The sequence below is a fragment of the Narcine bancroftii genome, chromosome 6 (assembly GCF_036971445.1).
Source record: "Narcine bancroftii isolate sNarBan1 chromosome 6, sNarBan1.hap1, whole genome shotgun sequence".
Lineage (NCBI taxonomy): Eukaryota > Metazoa > Chordata > Chondrichthyes > Torpediniformes > Narcinidae > Narcine > Narcine bancroftii.
In genome coordinates, this window is record NC_091474.1 from 239,282,229 (window position 1) to 239,305,912 (window position 23,684).

At 46.9% G+C, this 23,684-nt stretch overlaps 1 protein-coding gene and 1 long non-coding RNA gene across 2 annotated transcripts in view; one reads left to right on the forward strand and one right to left on the reverse strand.

Annotated features, from left to right (window-relative positions):
• The window catches only part of kcnk17 (potassium channel, subfamily K, member 17), a gene marked incomplete at its 3' end in the record, with an annotated part of 36,049 nt that extends 33,616 nt beyond the window's left edge, over positions 1 to 2,433 (forward strand). The window contains exon 5 of the mRNA XM_069887147.1: positions 2,300 to 2,433. Within this exon, the coding sequence (XP_069743248.1) occupies positions 2,300 to 2,433 (134 nt within the window). The remainder of the gene's footprint in view (positions 1 to 2,299) is intronic.
• The window catches only part of LOC138737160 (uncharacterized), a 55,168-nt gene extending 46,748 nt beyond the window's left edge, over positions 1 to 8,420 (reverse strand). The window contains exons 1-2 of the long non-coding RNA XR_011340788.1: positions 8,339 to 8,420; positions 5,287 to 5,388 (exon numbers count right to left, since the gene is read on the reverse strand). This is a non-coding gene — a long non-coding RNA (uncharacterized lncRNA). The remainder of the gene's footprint in view (positions 1 to 5,286; positions 5,389 to 8,338) is intronic.
• Positions 8,421 to 23,684: the final 15,264 nt, after the last annotated feature.

Genomic DNA, 23,684 nt, shown 5'->3' on the forward strand with positions numbered 1-23,684 from the left:
AGTTCTGGTTGCTGCATTACAGAAACGATGTGGAGGGTGCGGAAGAGGTTCAACAGGACATTGTGAAACAAGAGAGTCTGGATACTGTGATTATATTAAATACACAAAAGTACTAGAGAAACTAGCAGGTCCCATACAGGAAAAGATACATCACCAATGTTTTGGGCCTGGGTTTGTCAAGGTATGATGAGGTATGACCAGGATGAGAGAGGGTTGGTGATCAGGAGAAGTTTGTCAAAGAAAGATCATTTTCTTCTGGAGGTTCAGAGGCCAACGAATCACCTGATACAGGGTAAATTCTTGGAATCTCTTTTCCCAGGTAATGTCAAATACTGGAGGGCATTGAGTTAAGGTGAGAGGGAAAATATGCGCAGGGTTGGCGTAGCGGTTAATACAACAGTGTTACAGTGCCAGCGATTGGGACCGCGGTTCCAATCCCATGATATCTGTAAAGGGTTTGGATGTTCTCCCCGTGTCCGCGTGGGTTCCTCCCACTGTTTGAAACAGACCAGTGAGTTGTAGGTCAATTGGGTTTAATTGGGCCGCATTGGTTCATGGGCCAAAATGGTCCATTACGTGTTGTATGTCTAAATTTAAAATTTAAAGAGGAGATTTCTAAGGCAAGGTTTTTACACAGTGGTAGGTGCCTGGAATGCACTGCCTGGACAGGTGTTAGAAGCAGATTTGAAAGATAAGTTTAAAAAGCATTTTTCATCCGCGAAGCCAAGACAAAGAAGAAAAGGCAGGGATATGGACCAATTGCAGGCAGATTGAGTTCATTTAAATTGGCATCATGGTCAACACAGATAATGTGGGCTGAAGAACCTTTTCCTATTCTGTACTATTTTATACTCCATGTGTCTAGTGTGGTCCCTGTCATAAAGTTCATTGCCATTTGTAGGATCTCTTTTTTGTACATCACAAGGTCTTTTAAATGGCAATGAGTGAATGATTGCCTGCTGTCTGATTACAGAAAATAGAAGCTGGAGAAGGTCATTCTGCCCCTTGAGCCTGCTGCATCATTCTATACAATCATGGCTCATCGTGTGACCTCACTGCTTTCACTCCGTACCCTTGTTCCCTCCCTCTGCCCTCATTGACTTTCTGTGGTGAACTCACAGCCCTCTGAGTGAAGAATTTCTCTTCATCTCAGTGGCTTCTCCCTACTGTTGGACTTCTCCCAACGTTGGGAACATTTTCCCAGCGCCCAACCTGCCTAGTTCTGTCGGAATACTGCATGTCTCAATGAGACCCCCTCTCATTCCTCAAATTACAATCTGTCACCCTAGCCTTTGCAGTCCTTCTTTCAGTCTTGCCATCAGTACTGCACCCTCACTGGATCCTGGAGAAACTCATCAGGTCACGCAGCACATAGTGGAAGTAAACGGTAGTCTGGACCCTCTGTCAGATATAAAAGGTAGGGGGAGGGAGGAGAAGGAGAGGAGGTCCATGTGCCTTTCTGAAGGTCTTTTAAATGTTACCACCACCACCCCTGGAAATGTATTCCAGACACTCCCTACTCTCTGTATTTAAAAAAAACTTACGCCTGACATCTCCCCTAAAATTTCTTTGCTACTGTCACACGTTAAAATAAGGTGCTGGTTGTCCACCCTCTCTATGCCTCTCGTAAACGTAGACCTCTATTAAATCAAGTCTCATCCTCTTCTCTCCAAAGAGAAAAGCCCTGCTAACTTTTCCACTCAAGACACGTTCTCCAATCCAGGCAACGTCCTGCTAAATCTCGCCCTCTCCAAAGCTTCCTCATCCTTCCTGTAATGAGGCGACTGGAGCTGAGCACAATATTCCAAGTGTGGTTTGAGCAGAGTTTTGTTGAGCTTCAATGTTACCTCACAACTCTTGAACTCAATCTGCCCGACCATGGACCTGGAAGGTTTTGGGAGGGCTATGGGCCAAAGGCAAGCATAGATGGGCTGAAAGGTCTGTTTCCATGCTGTGAAACATTATGACATTATCTTCATTGTTTATCATTGATAGAACATAGAACGTGCCAGCACAATACAGGCCCTTTAGCCCACAATGTTGTGCCAACCTACTGTATATAAACCTACTCCACCATCAATTTAACCCTACCCAAACTCACAGCCTATATATAACCTTATACTTGTATTTTTCCATCCATTTGCCAATCTTTTAACTATCCCGATTATACCAGCTTCCACCATCATCATACATTCCAGGCACCCACCGCTCTCGGTGTGAACAAAACTCAGCCCTGAGTTTATTTTCAGTTTGCAATCACCCCTCCTGATGTTTGACGCCTCTTCTCTTCTTCCTTCAGGCACAGATCCGAACAAACACTACATCTCTATCTACAGGGGCCTGGCTGGAGTGTGGATTATCGTTGGATTGGCTTGGCTGGCGCTGCTCTTTAACCTGGGAGGTGGCGTGATCGAATGGGTGGTTCAGCTGAAGTGTGTCACAGAAACAAATCCAAGCAGGAAACCAAGCACAGTCCCAGGGAGAATTGCTGCCCTTAGTCTCGGGTTTTGCCTCTCAATTGACTACCTCGGTTGGTATCTAGATTCCCCCTACCCCACCCCACCCCCAGAAACCTGATGCTCAGGCCTGTTACTGCCAAGGTTTCTTTGATTGGGAGGGGCATTGGTTCTGCGCACTGGAATGTTTTCCCGTCTGATGGTGGGGAGGGAGATGGAGGGCGTCAAGGCACAGCCAGCAGTGTTGCTGCCCCTCAACTGCTGGTTTTGCCTGCGTGGAGTCTGCGCCTTCCTCCCTGTGGCCACCTACCCCACATGCCACCCGCCCACCCCTTCCCAACCCGGGTACTCCTATTTCTTTCCATGTCCCAGCGGCGGGCGGCTGGTTCATTGGCCTTGCAGATCGGCACGGACTAGAAGGGCTGAATGGCCTTTCTCTGTACTGCAGTGCTCTATGGGTGGCTGGTAGAACCAGGGGGAGTGGATTTGAATCAAAACGTAAGGAGCAGGGGGTGACTATGTGTGTTATCAAGCCTGCTCTCACATTCAACGCTCAAGGGAGATCTGGCTGTGGGACCCATCAACCTTGATTCCCCTACTTTGCAAAAAAAATATCCGTCTCTATCTCAAATATAGTTAATGAGGCAACGTCAACCGTTTCCTTGGGCAGAGAATTCCACTCTCTGGGAGAAGTAGTTCCTTCTCATCACCATCTTAAATCTACTCCCCTAGAATGAGGGTTGCTTCCCTAGTTCAAAGTGGGAACAAGCTGCAAGCACCGTGATTGAAGTAAAATTGCAGGTCATACAGTGCATTTATGTAGCAAAGATAAAGATATATAACTGATGTTTCAGGCCTGAGCCCTTCATACCTTAATAAAAGACTCTGGGCTTAAACATTTATCTTTGCTACATAAATGCACTGTCTCACCTGCTGAGTTTCTCCAGCAAAATGGGGTAGTATTGGATGGTTAGTGCCATCTCAGTGAGCCAAAGAGCTTGTATGCATGCTGTTATTTCTCATGTCTCTAGGGCTCCTGATCGTACAGTTCACCTGAATATGACTGGGGTTGTCTGATTTCGGAAGCTGAGCAGGTACAGGGCTGGTCAGTACTCAGAGGGAAGGCTGTTCAGGGACAGCAGGTCTCTGTGAGGGGGCGCTGTACAAATTGGCAACCCTCTGTCTGCCTTACGGCCGACAAAAGTTGAAGAGTGTCAAGTATGCTCCCTCCTCAATGTCGTATTACATAATGATTAATGGAATCTTTGCCCTTTACCCAAATGCAAGATAAAGACCCCTCTGCACCCCCTACCCAGAAAGTGATCCAAACCCCTCAAGCATGGAGAAGTAAGAGACTTCAAGTGCTGGAATCAGGGTTAAAAACAATACTGCCGGAGAGTAAGGGACAGCTGATGCTTCAGGTCGAAACCTTGTTTCAGGGCTGAATGTCCACCCATGTTGCCTGGCCCACTGACTTCCTCCCGCAGTCCTCTCACATCAAACGTGCTGCATTAGTAGCAGTGTCCAGTTGGGTCCACGGCACTGGTCAAAATGTCGTGGAGTTAGGGTGCCAAATGCAGTCTGCTGAAAGAGCTCAGCTGGTCGAACTTCCTCCAGCAGATTGGGTTCACATTTTATTTAGATTTAAACTTTAACGATAACAGCACCTTAGCAGGCCCTTCCGGATCAGGAAACGCGTACAGTGCAATGGCACCAACTTGACCTACAGCCCCAGTACATTTTCGAATGGTGGGAGGAAACCAGAGCACCCGGAGAAAACTCACGCAGACGCAGGGAGAAAGTCCAAACTTCTTACGGATGGTGTCGGATTTGAACCGGGGTCACTGGTGCCGTTATACTGCTAACCGAACTGTTTAGAGCCAGGTTCCGGCAGTCTCCTAGGTGTCCCATGGTGTCCGGGTGGGTTACTGCCAGAACCAACCCTCATTTAGATTCATGCATTTCTCGGCAGTGCGCTACACATGTGGCGGGGGTGGAGGGGGGGGAGACAAGAGTCAGGCTCATGTGCTGCATTCCCCAGTGAGGGGCACACAATGGCAGAGACTGTGCTGTGGCTGCCATGGATGGGACAGAGGTCACAGAGGCATGGGAGAGAGCTCCAACAATCTCTCAGATGTACATCGATGGGGAGGGTGTGCTGGGGACCAGGAGACCCATTGGGATCCACCTAGCAAGGGTGGGAGAGGCTCCAGGATCTTTCTCCAGGGGTGAAGAAACCTGCACAATGTTGCAATGTTGAAAGGAATTCAGGCCCTCGCCAGATAGGTCAGGGTGACCCACTCTATTGATTATACTTGCAGTGCAGAGCTTCTCACTGGGAACATTGCTCACGTGGATGAGCTATTGAAGCAGGGTGCTACGTCATAAAATGCAGAGATGTGGTAATAGACCATTAAAGTAACTGAAGCAAGGCTTTCTTCCCTCATTCATATTCAGAGCTTAGTTTTTTTGAACAGCGTGGAAGTAGCCTGTCGGCCCATGATCATATGCAGACCAATGTTAACCTCATCATTCTAAGCCTTCCCTCTCTCACAAGCCATAACCCTTCATGTTTCTTACAGCCATGAGCCTCTCTGAGAATCTTTTAAATGTACCACCCCTGCCAATGCCTTCCAGTCACCCACTACTCTCTGGATGAGACAGAAACTACCTCTGACATCTCCCCTAATCTTTCCTTTACACATGCATCCTCTGGTATTTGCATCTGTTGCCCTGGGGAGAAATACTGGTTGTCCACCTCATCGAAGCCCCTCATAATCCTGTATACCTCAATTAGGTCACCTCTCATCCTCCATAGGCAAATCCCTACCTCTGTCAACTTTGCTCCCTTGTGCTGGTTGCCCTCTTAATTGATCTTCACTGTACAGCAGGTTCCAGGAAAGATGCACGTGTCCATTTGTGGTCATCGGCCCTTAGATGAGGGAATAGAAAGCAGCATCTTCAAGTTTGCAGGTGACATGAAGCTGGGTGGCAGGGTTAGCTGTGTAGAGGACGCTATGAGGACACAGGGTGACTTGGACAAGTTAGGTGAGTGGGCCAGATACAATATAATGTGGATAAATGTGAGGTTATCCACTTTGGAGGAAAGAACAGGAGAGAAGATTATTCCTTCAATGGTGTCCGTTTAGGAAAAGGAGAGATGCAATGAGACCTGAGTGTCGCTGTGCACCAGCCATTGAAAGTGGGCATGCGGGTACAGTAGGCAGTGAGGACAGGGAATGGTATGTTGGCATTCATAGCAAGAGGGATTCGAGTACAGGAGAAGAGAAGTTCTACTGCAGTTGTACAGGGCCCTGGTGACACTACATCTGGAATATTGTGTACAGTTTTGGTCTCCTTATCTGAGGAAAGACATCGTTGACATAGAGGGAGTGAAAAGAAGGTTCATTTGATAAATACCAGGGATGACAGGACTTGCATATGAAGAAAGGCTGGATCGACTAGGCTTATACTCACTGGAATTTAGAAGATTGAGGGGAGATCTTATAGAAATGCATTAAGTTCTTAAGGGATCGGACAGGCTAGATGCAGGAAGGTTGATCCCGATTTTGGGGAAAACCAGAACCAGGGGTCGCAGTTTAAGGATAAGGGGGATGTCTTTTAGGACTGAGATGAGAAAATAAATTCTCTCAGAGAGTGGTGAATCTGTGGAATTCTTTGCCACAGGAAGTAGTTGAAGTCGGTTTCTTATCCATATTTAAGAGGGAGTTAGATTTGGTCCTTGTGGCTAAGGGGATCGGGGGATATGGGGAGGAAGCAAGTACTGGGTACTAAGTAAATGATCAGCCATGATCAAAATGAATGAGGGTGTAGGCTTGAAGTGCCAAATGGCCCACCCCTGCACCTATTTTCTATGTTTCTATGAACCAAGAGGGGCCATGATGAATCCTACTTGAACTGAATGTTCAGAAGCATTACCTTTACCATCCACTGACCCTCCACATGATAGAGCATGAAGAGCACCGCGGTCAGTGTAGTGATTAGCGTGATGCTACTACAATGAGCCAGGGTCAGATCTGGCACTGTCTGTAAGGAGTTTGTACACTCTCCCCGTGCCCACTTGGATTTCCTCCGGGTGCTCAGGTTTACTCCCACCCCAATAATATAGGTTAACTGGGCGAAATTGGGCAGATCGCATTTCAATGGCTGGAATTGGCTTCCACCAATTAAAAAGAAAATGAAATCACAGGTTGGTGGGCATTTGGATCAAGCTGCCAGAGGAAGTGATTAGAGGCAGGTAGAATTGCCTTGACCAGACGGTAACATGGATAGGAACAGTTTGGATGTTGGCCAGATGCGGGTAAATTAGACTAGATCTGGGAGCAGAGGTGTATCTAAGGTATGGGATGTGCCCTGGGAACCATTTGAAGGGGGAGCGCCACTGAGCAGTTTCCATTAAAGTCAGACAAGCCAACCTCAGATAGTGGAAAAAGAACTCTCTTCATCTAGGCCCCCGGTGGCCTCCTTCACCACCACGCACCCCCCCCAACCCTGACCAGCGCCACCCCCTGCTCCTGAGACTCTTCTCCACCTTGTTCACCCTTCCTCATCTTCCTGTTCACTCTCAATTTATTAAAGGGCTGAAGCCAAGTACACCATGGCGGCCACCAAGCCCCACTCTCGCGAGACCTCCCTGTCGCATGGAAGGTAAAAGGCTGGCCTCCCCTGCCATAGGTGCTATCTTCCTTAGATTCGCTGCTGTCAGGGAGGTAACTGGGCCGGGATGGATGAGATGGGTTGAAAGGCCTGTTTTCTTTGCCTCCATTTTCCTTTAGTGCTTGTTCATCGGTGTATGGATAGGAAAATTTGGAGAGACATGGCCAATAAAATAAAATAATATAAAAAACGCAGGCCAAGGGAGGTAGCTTGGCAGGCACGGACAAATTGGGCTGAAAGGCCTTTTTTCTTTGCTGAATGGCGTAGATCCAATCCCAGTGAGATTTAAGCAAGGTTGCGCCCAACATCCCGGCCCATCATACACCCTTACGACAAAGAAAGAGGCCATTTGGCTCATCATGCTTATACCGGATCACAGAACAAATCTGACAACTCCATTCCCCCATTTCTTCCCTTGTCACCTTTTCTCTCTCAGACATCGATGAAACCACCACCCCCCGCCCCGCCCCCCCGCCTGCCTCCCATCCTCACCCACCAAGCGATCAAAATTCACGAGGCAACCAGCGCACCGTCGGGACGTGGGAGGAAAGCGGATCGCCCGGATGAAGCCCACGACATCACAGGGAAGACGTGCAAACTCCACGGCACAGCACCGGGGATCAGGATCGAATCTGGCAGGCAGCAATGCCAGTCTCCACAAATTTCTCCCCGCAATATTTAATGTGGTCTTCGATGGAGATTGGAAAAAAAATATTTTGGAGGAACAAACAAGAACACTCCCTTGGATTTAGTAAATATAGAAGGGGATAATCAGAGGGCAATAAAAAAACAGGAAAACTTTATTGAGTCCTTTAAGCCTGTAACACCCTTCAATATGATGAAGGCTGATCAAACATCTTCAGCACCCTATCCTGTTATCTCTCTCCATATCCTTTGATCTCTAATGAGGGTGCACCAACTCTCTGTTGAATGCATCCAATGAAATGGCCTAAGCAACTTTCTGAGCTCCACAAGTTCCCGACACCCTAAATGAAGAAGCTTCTCCCCGTCTCTGTCCTAAATGGCTTTTCCCCCGTCTTTGTTCCTGATTTTATTCTTCCTGTGTCTAACCTGCCCAATTAGAACCGTTGAACCAGCACTGAAACAGGTCTTTCGGTCCATGCCAAACTATTGTTCTGCCTTGTCCCACTGAACTCCACTCGGATCATATCCCTCCATAGCCCTCCAATCCGAATTTCTCTTACATTTCAAAATCGAGCCCACAGTTATCGTTCAGCTGGCAGCTCGTCCCACACTGCCACCATCGCTCTCTGCAGGAGGAAGTTCCTCCTAATACTTCCTTTAAACGTTTCCCCTTTCACCCTTAAAGCACATGCTCTGATTTTTAATCTCTCCTCGCCTCAGTGGAGAAAGCCTGCTTCCATTTTCTCTACCCATCCTAACTTTAAATACCTCCGTCAAAGCTCCCCTCATACTTCTACGCTCCAAGGAATAAAGTCCTAACCTGTTTAACCTTTCTGTTAATATTTTATATTTCCTCATGAGATGTCCTTGCAGTTTTTTTTTTAATTTAAATGAGTATAACCCTCATCTATCTATGATACTGTATATAATGAGCATATTTACAGCTGAAGTGATCTCGCTAAGTCAAGTTTATTGTCATCTGATTGTACAACTCGACGAAACAGCGTTCTCCGGTCCTCAGTGCAAAACACAACTGGACGTAAGACACATGCAGACATTAATACGTATGCAGGACAGGTGTTCACATATTCATATAAATAAATATTGTTTTGTGAATGTGAGAGTCTCAGATAGTTAGTGGGAGTAGTTCCTTTGGTCGTCACTGCCCGTGGGAAGAAACTGTTCCTCAGCCGGGCGGTGCTGGCTCTGATCCTCCTGGATCTCTTCCCCAATGGGAGCAGCTGAAAGGTTGCTGTGTGCAGGGTGGTAAGGGTCCTTTTGCACGCCCTGGACAGAAAATGATCCCAGCAGATCTCGTCAATGGAGGGGTAGGGAGATTCAGTATTCCTCTCTGCCATTCTTATGGTCCCTGTGGATTGACCTCCAATCCATTTCTCTCCAGTAACTATTCCACACAGTGATGCAGCTGATCAGGACGCTCTCCATAGAGCTCCTGTGGAAGGGTGACATGATGGTGGCCAGTAGCATTGCCCGCTTCAGTCTTCTCAGGAAGTTGGTTGCTGTCGTGCCTTCCTGACAAGTGAGGAGATGTGTATCCAGGATAGGTCACTAGTTAAGTGGACTCCAAGGTTCTTGATGTTCTTCATTCTCTCTGCTATGGAGTTATTGATTTAATCAGGTCTTAATTCCCTCTCAGGGCTAAATCCCATGAAGGGAAAGCTTTTATCTGACTAAGGGGTGAAGCACGAAAGTCTGCAGACACTGTATAAACACAGAAATGCTGGAGTAAATCAGCAGGTCTCACAGTGTCCACAGGATGTCATCAATGTTTCGGGCCTGAGACCTTCTTCAAGGCATGAGCAAAAAGCAGGCTGGTGGCTGAATAGAAAAGCCTGGGGAGGATAGAAAAAAAGTCAGGAGGAGAACAGGCCAACAGGCAAAAGGTGATAATTGGCCATGGATAGGAAGTGAGGAGTGGAAAGGTGAAAATTAATTAGGGAAGGTCGTGGCTCTGTGAATGCAGAAAGAAGACAGGGGGAAAGAGAAAGAGAGAGAGAGTTAGAGGACAGTAGACATAAGGGTAGGGGAAGGGGAGAGATGGTGGGAGGCTAAAAAAAACTGGAGACCTGCTCTTAATAGCAAGGTACGCTCTTGGAACGTTGTCAGATCAGATACTAATTTTTGCTCTGTAATAAAGCAGAAAGGTGATATTACACAGAAAGTCCCTTCTGTTTGACATAAGGCTAGTAGCATTGCGCAGTGCCCCTTGCAGTCAGAGAAAGAGAAGCAAAAGGGACCCCCCCCCCCACCCCACAGAGTCACTGAGTGTCCATGGATTCACCTCCAGCGCTCCCCCGGCCTCTGAGACCGCATAAGACTCCGTTTTAGTTTAAATCATCGGCTAACCGAGCTCAGATCCAAACCTCCAACATGACCAGGGAGGCTTCAGCCTCCCCCAGGGCCCTACGCAAGCCCTCCTTGCCCTCTCGAAGCCCAGTCCCGACACGTGGTTCTCATGAGCCAGTCTCCAGCAAGCCGCAGCCTGCTGCGAGTCCTCTAGTGGCCGGCAGCTGGTGTGGGTTCCTCGCCCACAAGTCGCCAACAGCACGCCGTCTTGTTTTTGTTCGTTACACAGAGTGATTTGGACGTTCTCCCTGTGACTACGTGGGTTTCCGAATGATGTTCCTGATTTCTCTCTTATCCCCCACACATGCCCTGTACATTTTCTCTCATGTGAAGGTGAATGATAGAATCTGGGGGGAGTTGATGGAAATGTGAGAATAAAATAGGTGTAAGGTGAGTATAACTGGGCTCTTGATGGTCAGTACAGACAATGGGCTGAAGGGCCTGTTTCCATGAAGTTTGACAACAAAAGCTCAATGCACCCATGCAGGTGCTTGCCAAATTCTGGGCCACACATTTGCCTTTGAACTGTCCAAAAGAGTTGGACTGCTTGGCTTATTAAAACTTTGAAAATTTCTTGTTAAGTGAAATCTGGCAATTGGAAAGCAATCTGGTATTTAACTAAAAAAGTAAAAATTAAAACTCCAGCGCTGGAGAAACTCAGCAAGAATTTTGTTCTGGAAAACCCATTGTAAGTCGAAAAACCATAAGTTCTGATGGGTTGTTTGCAGTGCACTCGTTCACGTGATCGGTACAGAGACTGCCAGCGAGGTTGAGAGTGTGCTGTTCGACAGTTTCCCGCAACACTGCCATCGCCCAGCATTGTGGGAGAGTAGCATACGCATATCGTAAGCACGGGAACAGTTCAGAATTCTAAATCGAAAGTATGCATTTGATCCATCGTAACTTAGAAAAACCCTAAGTTGGACCATTGTAAGTAGGGGAACTCCTGTATAACCAATGTTTCGGGTCAGAAGCCTTCATCAAGATCAAGTCAAGTCAAGTTTATTGTCATCTGATTGTACAACTACAACCCGACGAAACTGTCCTCGGTGCAGACACACAACCCACCATAACACATGTAGATGAACAATATATACACAGGACAAGTATTCATATAAATCGATAAATAACTAAATATTATTTCATGAATACGAGAGTCTCGGATGGTTAGTGTGGGCAGCTCTTGTGGTTGTTCAACATTCCCACTGGCCGTGGGAAGAAGCTGTTTCTCAACCTGATGGGGAACAAATGAAAGATGATGTGTGTGTGGGGAAGGGTCTCTCTTCAGGGAACAATCCCTTAGATCATGTCAATGGCAGAGGAAGCCCAGTGATCCTCTCTGCCACTCTTATTCATAAGTAAAATGTAGACAGGCGCCTGAATAAAATAGTAGTGGGGGATGGAAGGGGAGGGGGGAGGAGCACAGGTCCACAGGCAAGAGTCATAGGTGGATAAGGAAGGGAGGGCAGGTCAGGGGAGTGGGAATGGGGGGGGGGGGATAGCTCTATGATTGGAGAGGGGAGGGAGCAGAGTACTGGAGAAAACGAGGCAGAAATCTCGCCTAAAAACCGGAGAAGATGGTGTTAGGTTGGAGAGTGCGACTACAGGCCTTCATGTTTCTCTGGATATTCAGATCTAACGCTTTTTACTCAAATGGATTTCATTACAGCAAGACAAAGACTCAAAGAGATCTAAAGAGCCGATGGCATTTAAATGGAAATATACAAATCGAACACCCGTAAAATATTTTTGTTGACTTCGAGAATGTGGCTGATGTGACCCTTTGATTTTCAAAGGAATATTTTCTATTGAACCACTCCAGAACCAAATGGGAATAAGTGAAATGGATTCTTGGTCTCTGCATATGCAGGCCAAAGAAAGCTTGGCTGCTAAAATTTGGACACTGATGAATAGTGCTTGCTCCGCAATTTTTTAGGTGGACACAATAGAAAAGACAGAAGGTGGAACTAACACGAGGTCTTCTTGTGAAATATGATGTAATTATCAGGGGAATTATTAAGAAGCTGCTTTAAGTTTGTGTTTGATACCTGCCAAGTATTGGAGCTGGAGAAACCGTCGCCAAAATGGAGAGATTGCAACAAATGTTTTTCTATGCCAAGGAGAATCATTTCCATTTTCCTTGACTCCATTCCAGTAAGTCTCCTCTGCACTCTTCCCTATTGCTGGACACCCTTTCCCAAATTTTGGTGGCCAGAGACGACACTCCCTCCGGAATGATCCCACCCCCACCCACCCCCTGCCCCCGATGACTCCACCATGTCAGAAGGCGCAACTCACTGCATGGAGCCATCGCTGGGTAAGGAGCCGCCCCTCCAGCTTTGGAATATTATAAATGCAGCCCCAGGCAGCTCCAATGTTCAGACAGACATATGGAATTTGCACTGGGGGATGTTATGTCAATGCCTCTCTAATACTGAGGCCAAGTCAAACACGGTTGTCAGTCTAAACTTTGTGATCACAACTCAACAGCAAAAAAATCATATTACTGTGAAAACATTAGCCCAAGGGATTAAAGTAAAATTCACTGCTACTTATGTTAGTACACAGGACTCCTGCTGACTTTGCTCGCCTGCTTTTAAATTTCGAAACATAGCATTGTAGCAGGCCGCTCAGGTCCGCAAACCTGTGCACCCCATCAATTAGCCCACAATCCCTGCTTGTTTTTGAAGGGTGGGAGGACCTGGAGAAACCCAGGCCAGAGACCTGCGTTTGCGTTGCGAGGCGAAGATCGATATTCAATCTGATATCGCTGGCCAGCGAGGAGCAAAGCCCATCTCTGCATGCGAGCAGCAGCCAGAGTGGGGGGGGGGGGGGGATTCCCCCGAAAAAGAGGCCGAGGGTCTGTAGCGAGAGTGAAATTACCATAGAGATAGAGATGAAACCTCCACGTACCAAACACATTTGGCAAGCCTTCCTTGTCTATTTGCATGTGGTTTTGTTTAGTCAGCACTTGGTGATCCCGAGGCTTTTATGAGCCGCCATTCAATTTGTGACTTAGGTCAGCCCTTAGTCTACAGGGACTGCAATCCACACTCAAAACTAATGGTTTCAATGGATCGTGGTCTAGCATGTTCCTTGTGTACTCAAAGGATTCTTTGCATTTAGTGCACTCTGCGGAGTGGTACAGCAGCAAATAGAGTGGGTGTAGTTTTGAGCTCAGATTCGGAACCAATTTCCCAAGTTAATTTATCATTGCAAAGAAAGCTTTCAGTTCAGAGACATTCTCTGGTCTTCACATAATTTTTGATTGGCCCTACTTTGTCCTTTTGTCCTGCAATGGCTTAATACCAACAGCAGTGAGACTGTGTCCAAGGTAACTGATCACCGGCTTCAGAAATTGTCACGTCTCGCGATTGAGTCGCACATCGTGTTGGTCCAGCCGGGAAAACAGCTCTGCTAGCACCTTCATGTGCTGGTCGTAGCGATCCAAAATCTCATCGACGTAACAAGAAGCATGCTCCTTGGCTGACAAAATCTTGCCCATAGTCGCTTGGAAACGAGACTGGCACGGTTTTCATTTCAAAGCACGAGCGCTTGGGTGCAAGTCAGCCTCTGTGAGTGTCGAGCACAAGGAGTTCAGCCGACCCCTCATCGAGAAGGAGCTGGTTGAACGCACCAGTTAGGTCAATGACCAAATACACCCTCGGCGTAGTACCATCTTGTGCGAGTTTTGCGAACACATCTTGTGCATTGGGCAGCTTGTAGCCATCATCCTCGATGCACGCATGATTATTCCCTTGGGAACATGAACTGTGGGTGAAGCCCACTCACTATGTGCAACTGGGGACAGTGTGTCATCATTTATGAGCAGCTCATGCTCTTCATTTAGGGTTTCCACCAGTGCATAGGGCATGTGGTGATATGACCACCAGCCTACTGCAAGGGGTGATCTCTGTAGCTGGAGGAAGAACACCTAAGGGGCTGACTCCACCTGACCGGCTGTCAATCAGCTGACCTGAATATAGACCTGAGCTGGCCCCTCCTGAGCCAGTCACATGGGGAGCCAGCAAGGCATGAACTGGTGTTCAGACTTCTACAGGAATAAAGCCTGTTGTGCAGTCTTTTGAGTTTGCGCTTGCTTGCTGCTACCTCCGTGCACCACCCTCGGTTTTGCACCTGGCTTGCGGTTAATTGAAGCAGTAAACCCTTCTGTGCCCGATCCTTCATTCCCGAACAGTTCCATGCCTTCTTAGAACTGAGTCTAACCTGGAGCAGGCAGAAGATGAGGCAGGCCATTTATGGTGTGATTTAGGTGTTGGCTTGGGCTGAGATTATTACCCTGATCCCTAATCACCAAAATGTTCTTCTCCCAATTCAATCTGAATTTGGTAAGCCAGTCTCTCCCAAAGGCAGCTGGACAATTAGCCTTTAACAATTCTAGCATGAATGTTTCACAATGTTCATACCGCACTGGGACAGCCATCTTACTGAGGAGCTCCTAAGGATGATCTTTGTTTCGTCTAATAGAAACTCTGACAATTTTGCATAGTACACCAAGCCAGGCAGGGTCAACCTGGAGGCTTCATCTCAATACATGCATTTCCTTAATGTACAGTAGCACTCACTATGAAGCTGAAACAAACCAATTGCCTTATCCATTTGATGGCACTCAGTGTTCAAGTCATCGTCAGAATCAGCTTCAACAAATTTTGTCTTCTCGTGGCCATTCTTTGAGGAGAAACGCACCAAGTGAATATGCCCCCACTTCTTGGATCCATGGCATGTAGCGTCTTTTCCCCCACAGTACTTGTACTGCATCCCCTTGCTGAATGGGTTAGAAGGAAGGACATTTTGATGTCTGTTACTACTGGCCTAGCCCAGGAGTTCTCAACCTTTTTCTTTCCACTCACATCCCACTTTAAGTATTCCCTATGCCATAGGTGCTCTGTGATTAGTAAGGGATTGCTTAAGGTGGGATGTGGGTGAAAGAAAAAGGTTGAAAACCCCTGTTTTAATTGTCCCTAATTAACTCGTTATGTGCACGGTTTCAGAACTCCAAAGGAAATGGGCCAATGACAATTTTTTCTCAAGCAAAATATTTCAGTCGCAAATGGGTCTAGAGCAGTGGTTCTCAACCTTCCCTTCCCACTCACGTACCACCTTAAGCAATCCCTTACTGATCACAGAGCACCGATGGCATAGGGATTACTTAAAGCGGTATGTGAGTGGAAAGAAATAGGTTGAGAACCACTGGGGCCAGTCTGCCTCTCCATTGCTGGACGCTTTCCCCACATAGTCCTGGTTGGCTGCCCCCACCATCTCGTCAGCGATGCCATTAGCCCGTGTGTCATTGAACATAAAATCATGAACCAAAAGAGGATGGCTCTGAGTACGGAACATTTTGGAATGTGGTCCGGAAATAAGTCTGTCTCGGGGGGCCTCCTTCAAAAAAGGAGCTAAAGGAACATGTTGAAGCCTACTGTTTCAGTCTGATGACAAAATCGGCCACGGACTCTCTATTGCCCTGCTGTGCTGTCCAAAACTTATGGCTCTCTGCAATGACAATAGGCGCCGGCTTAAAATGTTCAGTAAGCAGCTTCTTCAAGTCTGTGTGTTCCTTTCTGCCAGCCTGATGTGGACTGCACAGATACTTCAGCAACTTGAATACCGCGCTCCCACACTTGCAAGAAATAAACTTGTTTTCTTGCCCTCAGCAATGGTATTGGCATTGAAAAAGCCATCTATGAGATCAGCATCGTCTTCAAAAACTCCACAAAGACGGGGAACATGACCTAAAACGGCCATCGTGGTGACTTTAAAAGTTCTCATCGCCAACTTTGTCTGCTGGAGAAACTATGAGCATAGTTTGAAGTTCCAGTAGTCAACGTACACAGAGACAAGGCACCCATGACTCGATAGAGTGAGATCTAAAACCCAAGTGGTTAATTCACACAGCACATGGACGAAGCAGTGGTCAATTCACATTCCAAGGTGGTTCAGTCATAGCTGTACAGAGCTTACATTTTACCAATATATGGTTAATATTGCACTAATTATGCCACAGATCATCGACAGATCAAGGTGCAGGTGGGTGGGACTAGAGGAGAGTACTTAGTTCGGTGTCGACTATTCCGTGCTGTAATTGTTTTATATATAAAACAATGAGGTTAATGACTTAGCATTATTGCAGACACAAGGTCCTTATATCAGAATGGCCTGCTGAGTTATAGGATACTACAACATGCAAACTCCTTACAGACAGCACGGGATTCACACCCTGGTCCCGATCGCTAGCGCTGTAAAGGCATGTGCTAAATGCTACGCCAATCGTGTGTAGCTTGAATAAAAGCTCTCACCACAGGAGGGAGAACAAATTCTTTTATTCACTTGTAACTAAGGGTAGGGTCTCAGTCATCTTCAGAAGGGTTCTGGGTTTAGGCGGGAAACCAGGGTTATATGTGAGCAGATGGGGGCAGAGCTGGGAGGCGCGGCCAACCTACCACTGAATCCCAGTTCCCTGCATTTACCCCTTCCTGTAGAATTTAGGGACTGTGAATGAAGACAGAGAACATGGGTTCAGAAACATATGGTTAAAAAAAATATACAGTTATTACAAATTAACAAATTTAAGCGGTCCAGGTGTCTGGAGATCCTGGTGGAGTGCCTTAGCACCAGGGGGCCTTGGACTCCTTTGGTCTCCTGGTCCCCTTGTGAGGGAGGAGAGGCGGGCTGCGTCTTCGGCTCAATGGTGGAGGGGGATGCACTTTCCTCCTGAACCAGATCCCCCAAGGCCCTGACTGGGGGTGGCAAGAATGAGCTCTATGCCTTGCAGGGCACCTGAGGCAACGAACCCTCTGTTCTGGCAGGTGCCAGGCCCCTGATGAAGATGGTGTCCTCCCTGCCATATGGGTACTCCGTGTAGGCATACGTGGGATTGGAATGGAGCAGTTTCACCCTTTCCACCAGGGGGTCAGTCTTGCTTCTTCTCACGTGCTTCCTAAGAAGGACTGGACCAGGAGTGGTGAGCCAGATTGGGAGTGTAGTTCCCGATGCCGACCTTCTTTCAAAAGAGAATAGGGGCTCGTGAGGAGTAGAATTGGTCACAGTACTTTGTAGTGACCGGATGGAATGGAGCACGATAGAGAGGACTTGGTGCCAGCATGAGTCTGGCAGGCCTTTTGACTTCAGGGTGAGTTTGACAGCCTTCCAGACTGTGGAGTTCTCTTTTTCAACCTGTCCATTCCCTCAGGGGTTGTAGCTTGTAGTCCACCTGGACACGATGGCCCTTGCCAGCATGTACTGACGTAGCTCGTCACTCATATCACTATGAATGTAGCTGGGATACCCATACAGGGTGAAAATGGAGTCTAGGGCATTTATGACTGACGAGGTGGACGTGTCTGGGCATGGAATGGTGAATGGGAAGTGAAAGTTCTCGTCAATGACAGAGAGGAAGAAGCTGTTCCTGTTCGTGGAGGGGAGAGGACCCTTAAAATTGACGCTGAGCCATTCGAAGGGCCTGGACGACTTGATCAGGTGCGCCTTTGCAGGGCGATAGAAGTGAGGCTTGCACTCCACACAGACCTGGAAAGACCTGGTCATTTCCCTAACATCTTCCATAAAGTAGGGCAGATTGTGTGCCTTGACAAAATCAGCCATGCGGGTGACCCCTGGATGGCAGAACTCATTATGCCGAGACTGCAGTTGGCCGGTGTGTGCAGAGGCATAACTTCCTCTGGATAAGGCATCTGGAGGGTCATTAAGGGCTCCTGGCTCATAGGCGATGTTATAATTGTACGTGGAGAGCTCGATCCTTCACCTAGAAATCTTGTCATTCTTGATTTTTTTCCCCTCTTGACATTATTGAACATAAATGCAACCGAGTGCTGGTAAGTGAGGAGTGCAAATCTTCTACCAGCCAGGTACTGTCTCCAGTGCCTTATGTCTTCTACAAGGTTTGAGTCTTGGGATCCGGAGCTTGTCGCCTTGTAATGTCCGTGAAAAAAATATAACCAACCTGCCCACCTGGTTGAGGGTAGTGGCGAGGGCTATGTCCAAAGCGTCACTTTCCACTAGGTACATTCTCGTTGACCACATGCATGGCGGCTTTCACAATGTGGTTCCAGAGGTAGTTAAAAGCCATTTGGGCTTCAGCCAAGAGGGGGAAATTAGTGGCTTTTAAGAGAGGGTGAACTTTATCAATGTATTGAGGGATCCAATGGGCGTAAATATGAGAAAAATCCCAGGCTTCTCCTCAAAGCCTTTGTGGTTCTGGGAACATGGAGCTCTAACAGGCAGCGCATCCTATCAGGGTCAGGGCCAATTATACCATTTACCACGTAGCCAAGAATAGCCACCGTTTAGTTCTGAACCTGCACTTGTCAGAGTTATAAGTGAGGTACAGGGCTTTTGTCACGCGGAGAAAACTCTGGAGGTTGGTATCATGGTCTTCCAAGGTGTGGCCACAGATGGTCACATTATTGAGGTAGGAGAGAGTAGCCTTCAACCCATACTCATCCACCATTCTGTCCATCTGCCACTGGAAGATAGAAACCTGTTAGTAATACCAAAAAGGACCCTCCAGAATTGATAGAGACGACCATTTGCCTCAAATGCCATATATAGATGGACCTCGGAATGGATTGGCAGTTGGTGATAGGCAGCTTTCAGGTCGATGGTAAAATAGACCCTATACTGCGTGATATCATTCACCATGTCCGAAATACGAGGGAGGGGGTATGTGTCCAGGAGTGTGTACCAATTAATATTTTGGCTATATTCAATTAATAGCCTGGACTTGTTTTCCCCCTTTACCATTACCAATGCGCTCTGCACGGGCAGGTGCTAGGTTCGATGATACCTTCAGCCAGCAGAAGTTGAGTCTCTGACTTTATAAACTCTCGGTCTGCTGCACTGTACCTCCTGCAATGGTCTTGCGGACTGGGGACAGATTTGGGAAGAGAGGAGGGGGGGTTTATATTCAGTGTGGAGAGGCTGCATGTGGGTTCTGAATTTGCAAGATGATGGCACTGATTCCGTTCTGAATCGTTACTGGGGGGAGAGGACCAAAATACTCCAAGGTTATGCTTTTAAGGTGACACAGTAAGTCCAGACCCAACACAGTTCATCAAGAAAATACAGGTAAAAGCGAAATTTACAGAAATCCCCCCCTTCAAACGACAGATGCTCTCCAATGTTGGAATGTGAATGAGATGCGAGAAATATGAAATTTGTGTTTTTGCACAGTCCGTGAGTCGATGAAGCTTTCATTAGAGCCCGTGTCGATTAGGTATTTAGTGGAATGTCCATTTACCTTCACAGTCACTATGGAGTTGCTGAGCTTGTGAGGTCTGTCCTGATCTACGACCATCAAGGCGAGGTCCCCGGAGTCTCCATGCTCTTCTCTCGAGTAGCCCCCACCATCCTGGGTTGCCCTGCGTGGGTAAGATGGTGTTGATCTCGTGGAGTGGAAAGATGGCCGCCTCCTCCGAAGATGATGGCACTGAATTTGAATTCAGGTTCATGCCGTTTCCTCACCCCTACACTCTGTTGGTGAGTTGCGTAGCAAGCGGGTTCTAGTGAATTTGTGCAGATGGCTTGGGGCTGGAATCAGATCCGGGAGCGGTGCAGGCTGCTGAATACCCCGGACTTCCCCTCACATGGTAAACCATTGCCAAATGCCCTTTCTTATCACAGCTGGAATATTCTGAGTCTTCAGCCGGGCAACGAGATCGGAGATGCTAGCTCTTGCCGCAGATAAAGCCCTCCCTAGCACAGGAAGCGGCAACCGTTAGGGGTCTTGGAAGGGGTCACCTGAGTGAGCGGGCTCACTGGCTTCGAGGTCATCATTCTCGAGCTTGGCTTTTTCCAGCGATTTGGCCAGCTCAATGTGGCCAGCCAGGTCCTTCTTTCCCGACTCGAGCCGTCGCTGCCTCATGTACGTCGAGCGGACTACTGTGAATAGAGTGTCCCGGATCTGTTCTTCTTCATGAATATGGCCTTAGCCACTTCGTACCTGCACATTGACAAGCGTCCACAGATCCAGCAGGTAGTCATCAATAATCTCTCCTGGCTGCTGGTGACGTAGAGCAAGTCAGTGCCTCACTAGGACCTCGCTTTGCGACTTCAGATACCTAGCCTTCAATACTTTGATAGCAACATCATACATAGAGCAGTCCCTGATGACCGCATACCCTTTGTTCCTACCCTCGAAACGAGTGCGGACCTCCTGAGTACATTGGTGTGGAAGACATCTCTGGTCACGTTCAGGTAGGCCTGGAAGTAGTCTATCCAGTATGTGAACTCCTCAGCTGTGTTTGGGGACAGAGGCTCTGTCAGTAGCAGACCAGGCTTGAGCAGAGCTTCCATCATTAGGGAATAAGACAATAAAATTGTGGAGCGAATAGAAGCTCTCACAACTAGAGGGAGAACAAATGCTTTTATTACCTTATAACTAAGGGTAGGATTCAACATTAGTCTTCGGAAGGGTTCTAGGTTTAGGCGGGAAACCAGGGTTATATGTGGGCAATGGGGGTGGAGCCGGAAGGCAGGGCCAGCCATCAGCACAGCACCCCACAAAGGTTCGCAGTTCACTGCACCCTGTCGCCCCATTTCTTTATTTGATTGAAGAAAAATGTGGACAGGTTCATCGATGCGAGGGGTATGGAGAGATATGAACTGGGTGCAGATCAGTGGGACTAGGCAGAATATAATGCGGCACAGTCTGGAAGGGTAAAAGGGCCTGTCTTCTACATTCAAATGTTCTATGGTCAAACTGTTGGTGCTTGACCCATCGAGTTCCCTCAGCAGACTGTGTGTCGATGGCAGTGGGAGGATACATGGACGGCAGATGCTGAAACCTGGATGGGAAAGCAGAATGCTGGGAGGACACAACAGGTCAGGCAGCATCTGGAGAGACGGGAGGCGAAAGATGACTTTGAGAGGCCGCATCGGTTCTGAGAGGGAAGGAGTGCTAAGGAGTGGCAGTAGGAGGGAGGGATGGAATGGAGGCTGGTAGGTGAGAGATGGAACCACAGCGAAGGGAATGATGGGCAAGTGAAACCTGCTGGGGAGAGGTATGGGCAGATGGATGTGGAGGGTGGATCGGCAGGAAGATGGGGCGGTGGGATGGGCATGTGGAACCTGGTGGGGAGTGTTGGGGGGGGGTGGAAAGGTGAACAGAGGAAGGAAGAATAAGTGGATGGGAGTGGGGTATCAGATCATTGGGGGGAGGAAGCTACCTGAATTTCAAAAACCCAGTGTTCATACCATTGGGCTGGAAGTGATCCAGGCCACTTCTGAGGAGAAAACACACATTGAAATGCTTCTGTGGTGTTGCAGATCTAAGCATATCCACAGGGCGGCAGTGCATTACAAGCTTGAAACTGCACATTATTAAATTGAGACATACAGCAGGGTAACAGTCCATTTCGGCCCACAAGCCCGTGCCGCCCAATTACACCCATTTGAACTACAATCCCTGGTACATTTTGAGAAGGAATCGGAGCCCCTGAGGAAAACCCATGCAGGCACAGGGAAAATGTACCAACTGCTTACAGACAGTGTGGGATTCGAACCCCAGTCCAGATTGCTGGTACGGCATTGCGCGAGCCACTACACCAACCGTGCTGGCCGTCAGACCCCAGAATCGCTCATGAAGATCTTGCAATTACCTAATCCCTGTCCAAAATGCAAACTTTTGGCCTTCTGTGACAATCTCGCAGGGTTTTTACAGAGTTGAGCCATGATCCTTTTGGCCCAGAAGCCTGATCCATGACGCTCCTGTCCAGTGTATATGCCAGCCAGACCTAAAATCTCATACAAATGTATTTTAAGTAGAAAAATCGCCCAAGGAAAGACTGGCTCAATCTGATGAGACATCTTCAGGGACCAATTCAAGACAATTTGTGCTTAGTCGCTATTTGAGAAGAGGCCAGCTTCTGACAATTTTAAGAGAGTTTGGTTCAATAAGAGCAAATAAGGGCAGAAAAATAGAGCTGAGGGTCAGTCATATGTCTATGAACTTTGTTATCAAACTAATTAAGAGCCTGCTGAAGATACAGTAAAGATCTGGAGACCTACGAAGACACAATGGTGATTTGAAGACCTCGCAAGATTAGGATCACAGTGGTAATTAGGAGATTTCTGGATGCACTGCGGTGATCAGGAGATAAAGGAAGGCACAGTGGTGCAATGAGTAGAGTCAATCCTCAAAAATTCAGATTCATGACCTCAGGTGCTGTCTTTGTGGAGTTTGCACATTCTCCCTGTGGCTGCAAGCTTTTTCCCCACCTCCCCTCCTGGATACTCTGGCTTACTTGCACATTCCAAAGATATGTAGGCTGGGAGCTTAATTGGTTCTATGAAATGGAAACAGGCCCTTCAGCCCAAGGTGTCCATGCCAACCAAATGAGTCCCATTTGTCTGAGTTCGGCCCAGATCTCACAAACCTTTCCTGCCATGTCCCTGGATAAATATCTTTTTAATGCCTCTACCACTGGCTCTGGCAGCTCGCTCCACACACCCACCACTCTCTATGATAGGAAATCGCTCCTCACGTCCCTCTCAAATCTTGCCCCTCTCACCTTAAACCTATGCCTTCTGTGCCTGCAATAATCTGGGGTGGGGGGGAGACACTCATTTTATCCATGTCCCTCATGATTTTATAAACCTCTGTAAGGTCACTCCTATGTTCTAGGAAGAAAAGTTCAGGCCGATCCAGCCTGTATTTGGGATCGAGTGAATGCATCCATTGTTTGGTCCAGAGTAGGGACAATCATTTTGTTTCAAAAGCTTTGTTTTCTGAAAAATATTGGGGGATTATACTAGAAACTGCAAGCTGAACAAAAGACTAATTTCAGATTTTCTGTATCACGTAGGAAACTGGAGAAACAATAAATTAACCTTTATTGAACTTAGTATTAAGCATATACTTGGCACAAATGTAACAGAAGGTATCGTAGCTGTTTCCAACATTGATGAGATATTTCTGCTGTGTTGAATCTTCCTGAAGCCAATAAATGTTATTATTAAGTACACTCACTTTTTTTTGAAACTTTATTTAAAGATTTTATTACATGAATAAAACAAAGAAATTACATTTAAAGAAAAAATAAAAATGAAGTAATTATTACAACACAACATTAATAACCTAACTTAAATCAATCTAACCCCCCCATTTATACGACCACTAAAAAAAAACTATATATAAAAAACCACCCTTCCCCCAAAATAAAGAGTGAAGAATTAATAAAGTTAGTAATATTATATATTAAAAAACACTCACAAACAAAAGAAAATAACAAGTAAAAATATTAATTAAAAAAAGTTATCAAATATAAAATATCACACATAAAACATATTTAAATCAGACTTAATTGCAAGTACTTAACAAATGGAGTCCACTTCAACTTATAAAAAGACATCTTATCTTGAATTAAAAAAGATATATTTTCCATAATTAAACAAGACTTCATCTCTAAATACCACCTACATAAGGTTAGTATATTTCTATCTTTCCAAGTAAGCGCTATACATTTCTTAGCCACTGCTAAGGCTAAATAGATAAAAGAAATCTGA